This window comes from Mandrillus leucophaeus, unplaced genomic scaffold, assembly GCF_000951045.1.
Source record: "Mandrillus leucophaeus isolate KB7577 unplaced genomic scaffold, Mleu.le_1.0 Scaffold759, whole genome shotgun sequence".
NCBI classification, from domain to species: Eukaryota; Metazoa; Chordata; class Mammalia; order Primates; family Cercopithecidae; genus Mandrillus; species Mandrillus leucophaeus.
This window is the reverse complement of record NW_012108241.1, coordinates 600,172-609,586: the sequence shown is the minus strand read 5'-3', so window position 1 is coordinate 609,586 and position 9,415 is coordinate 600,172. Positions and strand designations below refer to the sequence as shown.

General features: G+C 38.3%; 1 protein-coding gene across 1 annotated transcript in view; it reads left to right on the top strand.

Moving 5' to 3' along the window:
* The window catches only part of THSD7B (thrombospondin, type I, domain containing 7B), a 649,627-nt gene that overhangs the window by 193,655 nt on the left and 446,557 nt on the right, over positions 1-9,415 (top strand). The window contains exon 8 of the mRNA XM_011966357.1: positions 3,760-3,994. Within this exon, the coding sequence (XP_011821747.1) occupies positions 3,760-3,994 (235 nt within the window). The remainder of the gene's footprint in view (positions 1-3,759; positions 3,995-9,415) is intronic.

Genomic DNA, 9,415 nt, shown 5'->3' with positions numbered 1-9,415 from the left:
TGTGTGTGTGTGTGTGTGTTACACACAGTGTGGACTCAACCTGGAAATAGATTGAGACTGAAGAGAGAATTATTGGAACTGGTCTTTCAGCTTGATTATCTGCTAGAACCTCTATTACTTCTCATGATATGCTTGAAAAGCTTTATTTGTACCTCAAGGGCAATGATCCTGGTCTCATTTACAAATATGAATACAGATATTAGCTGTGCACTATCTTCTCCTTCAGGCAGTCTTGCTGACTGTCAGCTTGTTTTATTTACTTCCTCAGAAAAAGAATATCCATCTCCTTGGAATTAGACACAGCATGGTTAATGGGAGATGCAGAAGTTTTAGATTCAGAGAGTTTGGGTTTGCTCCCCAGCTCAGGCCCGTGTAAGCATGAGCAAAGTTTCCTCTCTGAGCCTCTGCTCTGAGCCCTCATCTATGAGATGAGATGGATCACACTTGCCATTCAGAGTTTCATGTGAGGACTCAATAACATATGCAAAGCCTGAGTGATATATGCAAAACACAGTGCCTGGCACAAGGAGATGTTTCAATAAATACTAGTCCCCTTCGCATTTATTTTTTTGTTTCAGCCAGATCATGACAAGAGAATTTCAAAGCCATGAAGTCATACAAACAAAACTGTCTCTCTCGTATAGTTGCCATTTCACATTTTATGTTGTTATTTCAAACAATAAATGATGTCACTATTCTTTGTGTCCTCTGTTTTTATGAGGAGACTGTGAATGAGGGGAATAGTAAGAGTTGAGTTATTATCTATAAAAGAGGAATATTTGAATTCTAATAATATCAAATAAATAACCTGAGAGTTTTAAGAAGCCATTGTAGTCATTGAGATATTTTTCCGTTACTTAGAAATTATCCTTTTAGTCCTAACATCTGTTAATTATAAAACTCCATTATTTTATAGTTTCTGAAAAATCATGTTCTATGATATGGTATCAAAGGATTGTAAATAGTATTTATAGAAAGGCACTGAGGCAATAGCAAAATTGAGGATCCTTGACAACTGGTGTGTTTGTGCAGTATTTTTGAGTATAGTTATTTTTGGTTTAGCAATGCATTAGATTATTCAAGGGGGAATAGTAAATGTATTAGGGAGAACTTCAGACTGGCTGTCAACTTTATGTCAACTTGTTAACATAACTTTAGCCACAGGTCCAGTTTCATGTTAGTTTTGGATAATTTACCGCCATGAAAAAGGAGAACAAAAGAGACATTATGTGATAATCTTGCATAAGGTTGCATATTTGGAGGTGAATGTACCCAAAAGAAAGCTAGAATTATAAAATTCCTTTTAATTTAGTAGAAGGCTCAACATAAATTGTGGTTTTCAGGTGAACGGACGGCTCTGACTTCCGTTTTGAAGAAAAGCATATACTTGTTATATATGGTTGTCCGTAACACATCTACCACATGAGTCTTCAGCCATCCATGGCTCGATTGTTTCTGAAAGAAGTCAACTTTGTCTCTATGAAGGATTACAAATGGGAGTTTTGCTGCAGTCTCTACCTTTCTAAATGCCAAATTATCTCCTGGCAGTTTTTTCTGATGTAAAGATTGTGAATGGCTGAAGAAACTGTCTTCAGCCATTTGGAAATAATGAAATTGGATTGTCTGACTCATCCAAGAGTCTATGGATGCGTGTATGTCTGGTCTTCCTGCCAGGGGATAGCACATTGTCAGGTATTATTTCAGAGTTTAAGGAGGGGCTCTCTTCTCCAAACTTTAACAGATATTTCTGGATTCTTTTTTTTTTTTTTTGGTAGTTTAAACTGAAGTAATAGATAAAGCAGTGAGCCTAACTGTTCCTTGGACTGGCCTTGATTGTGCATTAATCACCAACTGTCTTGATCTTGTTGATTGTAGGGGAAGAGGTATCAGGGAGTCTTTGCCCAGTACCACCTCCTCCTGAGAGGAAGGCTTGTGAAATTCCCTGCCGAATGGACTGTGTGGTGAGCGAGTGGACGGAGTGGTCATCCTGTTCCCAGTCCTGTTCAAATAAAAACTCAGATGGGAAACAGACCAGGTCAAGAACTATCCTGGCACTGGCTGGGGAAGGTGAGTAACAGAAAATGTTTTCATTCTGGATGCATTAGCTCACATTATTATCATTTTTCCTCATTGGTGATAGAGAAGTTTATATGGAGGAAATAGTCACACATAGATGATATCTCTATTCCCTGAATCCAAGTTAACCATTTCATTTCCCTCTATGCTTTTTGCTTTGATCCTCTAGTTTAGCTATGCTGGGTTCACCCATTTACATGAATTGCTTTACCACATACCTGTGTATGGACCATGGCAATCAGATGGATGTTATTTTTCAATACCCTTCTTAGACAAGAAGGCAGAGTTTGGTTGACACACATCCAAACTGAAGATAGCTTGTGCAGTTGGGAACATAATTAGACTATGCTTAGTAAAAAGAGCTTCAAATTAATAATCAGGAGACATGGCTTCTCAACTGGGAACTGCCACTAACATCTGCAAACTACCTGATCCGTGCATGCTGGTATCCTGTTCTGTCATGCCAGCATTCTGCAGGAGGGGGACACAGCATGAAGACTGTGAAAATGGCTTTGATGAAGCTAAAAAGTGCTATGAGAATATAAGCAGGTGACATCAGAACAAATTACAGGAGCAGCTGTTCCAGTAATTTACGGTGATGGTCTCTATCTCCAGCACACGTCATTTCTTTCATGCCCTCCCTTGGCTTTTTCTGCCCATGGCTCAGTTAGAACAGCAGGACAGCATGGCCACTGGCTGTGAGAAACTACTTTTTAAGTAAGTTTCTGTTCTTTGATCCTGAGAAATGGGGCCAGGGTCAAGATAAATGAAGATTTTCATATTCTTAAAGTGAAGTTGGTTTCTGCTCTTTTCTTTTATATTTCTGGAAGGGGTGAATGGGAAAAAAAATCAAGAATAACAAAACCAAGGTCACAAATCTTGGGCATTTGGCCCACTGAATAAACCATTAAAGTGTGGAAGAGTAGGAAAAGATCAATGCTTTAGATAAATACCACTTTTTATATGGAAATAAAAATGTTGTGAAAAGGGCAATAATGAAATTGGATTGTCTGACTCATCCAAGAGTCTATGGATGCATGTATGTCTGGTCTTCCTGCCAGGGGATAGCACATTGTCAGGTATTATTTCAGAGTTTAAGGAGGGCTCTCTTCTCCAAACTGTAACAGATATTTCTGGATTTCTCAAATTGCAGTGAAATGCACTACTTGATAGAGGATAGGTGTCTTAAAATGGTTCTCTTAGAAAAATAACGCCTTTCATAGGAAAGGAAGACCATGCTGCATAAGGGGTATGTGTGTGTGTGTGTGTGTGTGTGTGTGTGTGTGTGTTTTGTGTGTGTGTTCAAGATAATATCACTTCGAAGTCATAGACTATTCTAACTAATACATGAAGCATAAAAAATATTTTTTGAAAAGTAGATTTCTTTGGAGTTTTATCTCAGAGATACATGCTGCAATGGTGGGCAATAGAGTCAATTAATTTTAAAATCTAATTGATGTGGACTGCCGCTTGTTATTTAGTGAAAAGGAACGCACAATATTATCCTCAGTTGTTGCTCAGGACAAAAATCCCTGTTCTTAGATTGGAAAGAACAGCACAATGGCTCACGTCTTTGGGAGGCTATGTCAGCAAAGCTATTTCTCTAGACCATAAAAACAGCAGAAATAACAAAAACAAGAACAGCAACAACTATGTCTTATCTTTTGTTCTTATTTTTGGCAGGTGGAAAGCCATGTCCCCCTAGTCAGGCTCTCCAAGAGCATCGTTTGTGTAACGACCATTCCTGTATGCAACTTTACTGGGAGACATCACCTTGGGGCCCTTGTTCTGAGGACACATTGGTAACTGCCCTTAATGCAACCATTGGCTGGAATGGAGAAGCCACGTGTGGTGTAGGCATTCAGACTCGGAGGGTCTTCTGTGTCAAGAGTCATGTGGGACAAGTGATGACCAAAAGGTATTATTAGCCTGTTACTGAAAATGCATTTGATTATTTCATGTTGAGTATTTTTAGTTGAAAGCATTTATCAAGATATAGATATTTCTGGGTCTCTGATAGAGTAAGAGTGTTTGTTGTTGCTGTTTGACTGTTAAAGATTAAAACATGTGCCTCAAACAAGGATAAACACAGCTATGGTATGTATCGTTGGTACATTTATAATATGTATTAATATATCAGTACATGGATAAAAATGAATAGTGTCCGCAAACATTGAATGTGTTTGAATAATCAAACAAATTTTCTAGAGCTGACCTCAGTATTTTTTACTCTTCTCAAATCACATAAAGATGAGGTCAACATAAAGCTAGGTTCTGTGCTTTGCATTAAAGGGTTGTGTCTTACTTTTCTTTAGACTCCAGAGATCTTTCCTGCATTAAATAGATACATCCATACTACAGCCATTCTAATTAGACTAAACGAATCCATGCCCTCGGATGGCTTACAATCTCATGCATGTGATACTCTCTGTACATGGAGATATAAAATGTTTTAAAGACAGTAGGAAAATATGGGCTTGGAAACTAGGATATAGATGTCAAAAAAGATCAAGAACAACTGCAAATGATGGGAGGAAAAAAAGTAATTGACTGAAGAACTGGCTGTGGGAGTTTTATCACTAGATCAAATGAGGAGATGTATATTTTCCTAAAGTTCCTGTGGGAAGGCTGATAAAGAAGAAAACAGAAGGGCCCTATGCATTATAGAGAGACTTGTGACTAGTCTATCTGGAGAGATTCCTAGTGGCCATATTCGGAGACCCTACTCCAGGCACAGGGTGTGGGACACTAGGGTGAGCTGCTGCCAGCTTTGGTCTAGCGTCATAAGCTAGGCAACACAGAGTGCCTCCCCAGGGATTTTCAAGCTGGTAGAAGGAAACTTATTTTTTTCTGTTCATGATACTCTAAGCATATGAGCTGAGAGTTGCCATAGACAAGGTCAGGTCTTGTGGAAAAAGTAAAAGGAGAGATTCATTCTGATGCTCAGGAAGAAACAGATACGCAGTTGGAACAAATCCTGGCAGCACTGAACCGTGGTCCTGTCCCTACTGACTACACCCTGCCCTCCATGGCAAAATATGAAAATACTTTCAGTGTTCTGCCTAGTTCAATTTAATTTGGGTTTCTCTTATGAGCAATGGAAACACTGAATAATTTCGTCCGGGGAACCACGGTGAAGGGCTCTGGGCTTGATCCACACTGTCATGGAAGCCACTTTGGCCATGTGTAAGGAAAGTCATGCAAGCTCCGTTATGGCAAATGAACTGCTTACGGTGGATAGAGTGCAGACTGGCCAGACACTGCCCAGAGCTTGTGTTAGAGCATCTGATGAGCGGATGGTTTTGCAAATACACATGGAGTCATGTATTTGCAACTCACACTCTGACATGAAGGGAAGCATAGACTGGAACGTCTCACCTTTCTCTTCTCCTAAATGTGGCTCCCAGAGTTCTAGGATTGGATGTTCTTTCTTGTGCCAACCCCAGTCTAGCACAGCATCTGGCAAGTAGTTAGTATAAACATTTCTGGAATTTATGAATGAACTAAACCTATGTGTAGAGGAGTGATAGGTTTGCCAAGCATTGGATATGAAGATCAAGGGAAGCTGATGTTTATCTTTTGCTTCAAGAAAAACATTTAATCTCCCATGATAAATTTTGTTAAAGAGGACTGTCATGAAAAGTAGTGAACATGTCGTACATATGACCTGCTCTTTTTAGCTCATAAATACTGTTTTTGCTCTAGAACCTAACTCTACATTGCTAGCAGTGTTTTTGGAAATGTCAACTTGTATCAGTTGTATTTTTCAACTTGCCTGGTAGCCATAGCACCACATGGATTGATTGGACCAATGAATCAATGGAAGTTATAGACAAATATGGACAATAACATTCAGTATCACCTGCTTCAGGTGATAACCTAAGTCATGAGGTTATGGTAAAGTTCTGTAAGCTTTATAAAGGTGTTATGCAGACATGAGAACTCCTTTTATCTGAGAAGAATTGAAGCCTAGAAAATGTTTATTTTTATGACCTAAATTTTCAACTGCTTAAGAAAAGACGCACGAAAGATTAGAATGAATGTAAAAATAAAAATAAGTATGGCTTAGATGTAGGAGTAACCCTACATAAAATGCAGCAAACTATTATTCTTTATAGTGATGAAAAATTTTAGCATGTCTGAAGCCCAATCTCCCTTCCACAAAGCTTTTCATCTTTGAACCACCATGACAGGAAAATTTACTGGACATGAATGTAAACTTGTTTGTTTTTTAGCAAAGAGGTGTTAGAATTGAGACTAATACCTATTCCATGAATTATCATCATATTTTAAAGGGCTATTCGGACAGAAAAAGTTGAGTTATATGTTCAAATCAGCGTCTATTTCTTCTTGCATCATCATTATTACTTTAAATAACAGTTTTATGAAGGTTTCTGAGCACGTCAGCTTACTCAAATGTTAAAGATGATTAAGAAAAAAAATCACAGGAACAGAAGTGTGTAGTTTAAAACATAATTCCTAAGCTAATATGCATTTGTTTTAAAATGTACATAAGTGAGACTGAAATATTATTATTATAGTAAATCATCTCCAGTTTTGCTGTGGTTTACCAGCACAGAAAAATCAATTGTACAGATGTTTTCCCTAACATACACATACAAATATAAAGACATTGCTAATTACTGTCTGTCCTGTTAATGAGGCTGGAGACTTAACAACCTAGTTTTAATTCTTACTGTATGTCTCCAAATAATCCTGTTAAACATGAGCATCCTGAATTGACTTTAGTGAAATTAATTAAAATTCTTGAGGTTAATGAGATTAATTGAGCTAAGAAAATAATACCTAGTGTCCGGTGAAGCACCAGGGAGATTATCAGCAATTTAAAGTATCCTTTGCTATGCCTCCAGAAATATACTTTTGCTCTTTTTCACATGAAAGTCATTGCAGTGGGAAAAGATCCCCTGTCATATGTGAAATCTTTGGGATGGGGATAGAGAAATGGAAGGGAAGAAGAAAATACCCTGGACAAAAGTAGCCTTCAGAAAAGAGAAGGAAGCATGACTCCATGGAACATGTGGATCAAAATAATGTTATATCTAAACCCACTGCACTGAGAGGCATAGAGTTTCTCGCAAGTTCTTGTGTCCCTGGGTTAGTGTTTTGGTTTCCATGTAATTGTACAGGTGAGACTGTTACCATTGTACGAGTAATAGAACTGATTGTATCAGAAAATGAGAGCTACCTGGGCACAACTGAATCAGAGTGAGAGCTTGTTGGGATCTTCCTGAAGTTGTGTTTGGTTTTGTTTTACTATTCAATGTTTTTCTTTCCCCAGTGGCAGTGTACAAAAAAGAATGATAATAAAGATTGAAAACACATGACTCAAAGCCTTTCAAAGTTCCTGATAAGGTGCTTTCTGCCTTTAATGTGAAAACAACTGGCATTTTGTGAGATATAGCAATAAATAGCTCCATTTAAACATTTAATGTTTAAAAGCTTGGCAGGTTTCCCCATCTAGCTGAGTGAGATGAATATATGAGTTCCTGGGTCAGATGACTAATCCTGGAGGCATAGCTAAAAAACAGCAGGTCTTTGTAGCTCAATGTGATGTATTTCAGCACAGTGCTTATAAGAAGCTGAAGCTGGCCAGTTGCGGTGGCTCACACTTGTAATCCCAGCACTTTGGGAGGCCGAGGCAGGTGGATCACCTGAGGTCAGGAGCCTGAGACCAGCCTGGCCAACATGGTGAAACCCCATCTCTACTAAAAATACAAAAATTAGCTGGGTGTGGTGGCACATGCCTGTAATCCCAGCTACCTGGGAGGCTGAGGCAGGAGAATCGCTTGAACCTGGGAGGTGGATCTTGCAGTGAGCTGATATGGCACGCCATTGCACTCCAGCCTGGGCAACAAGAGAGAAACTCTGTCTTAAAAATAAATAAATAAATAAATAAAACTGAAGCCTACAATGAGGCCAAGAGACAAGAGTTATAGAACATTCCAGTGCAAGTGCAGGAAAATATATTCATCGAAATGGAATTCATTCCCTTTTATAGAGAGCATTGCTAATCCAAAATCAGAGTATTACATGAAAACGGGAAGTTAAATTTTGACAAAAGGCAAGGGGCCATATATGCTTACTAACTAAAAAGTGAATCCGTCTGTTTCTCTGGGTTTCAAGGCTTCAGTTTTGTTGAGGAAATAGCTGGAGAAATAAGCCTAATATTCCCCAGGGATTTATTTGTCTTCAGGCTTCAATAGCACAGAATACTATTCAATCATTCACTTACTGTTACTAAACATTTACACTGAGCTAAATATGGGATAATATGGGATTTTTAAGACATGATATAAAATGTAATTCTACCATCAAGGCACTCAAAATTAGTGTATGTACAGCATGTGCATGTATGTACACACACAGCATCAGCAGCCCAAAAGTTATCAAAAGTATTTTCTCTGTCAGTGACAATACAGTGATACAGAAAACCAACTTTACTGTTTTAAGAAATTGGGGTGCACCTAGGTTGCTAATAGCCAGAGACTATTTTTGAGTACTATGAGAAAATTTATGGAAATTGGAAATGTGACGATGCATGAAAGGATAGAAAACGTATAGATATATAGGAAGAGAAAGTTGAATCCCTGAGGAAAAGGTAAACCTCATTGGCAGGGGAAGTGACAAAAAGACAATTTCAGTTGCAAGAAAATATGTGGCCCTTATCAAACCACAAATAACTTTCATTTCCAGGAAAGCCCACAGTTCATGTCTTCTGTAGTAGCACTGTAACCTAAGCTTGACCTTTGCTCTTGAGGGAATGATACTCTTTCTTTTGGACTTGAGAGAGAAAGGGCCATATCACGGAGAGTTCAAGTATTACTCAGTGAGTGTTTATGGTGAGTGATGCCAATAAAGGATCAATAAAATGGACAATATCAGTTCCCTAAAAGAGATTAACTCCTACTCCTAATTGAAGCGGGTAAAGTTCCTGAGATAATTAGCAAGTCTCTATAGAAAGTTTGAAGTGTTGCACCACAAACATTTCCAGGCTGTTTTATGAATGTTTGAGGGTTGGGTGGGTCCATGTGGGAACCCTTGTGACTCCTGGGCACAGGAAGTCGGCATTGCTCAAGTTGTGTTTTCATTCCCAGCTATCTACCAGGAGAGGTTGAAGAGGAGTTAGAATAAATGGCAGTTCAATTCATTTTTAGAAGACCTTAAAAAATTAATAAGAGACTTAGGAATGATTTTAGTGTTTTCTTATCTTGACTAAAGTATGATATAAATTTTCCTTACCAGAGTAGCTTGTTTAAATAACACTATATCCTGATAATGACAGTCATCTTTCTTTCTCTTGTTATGCTCATTGAATCAA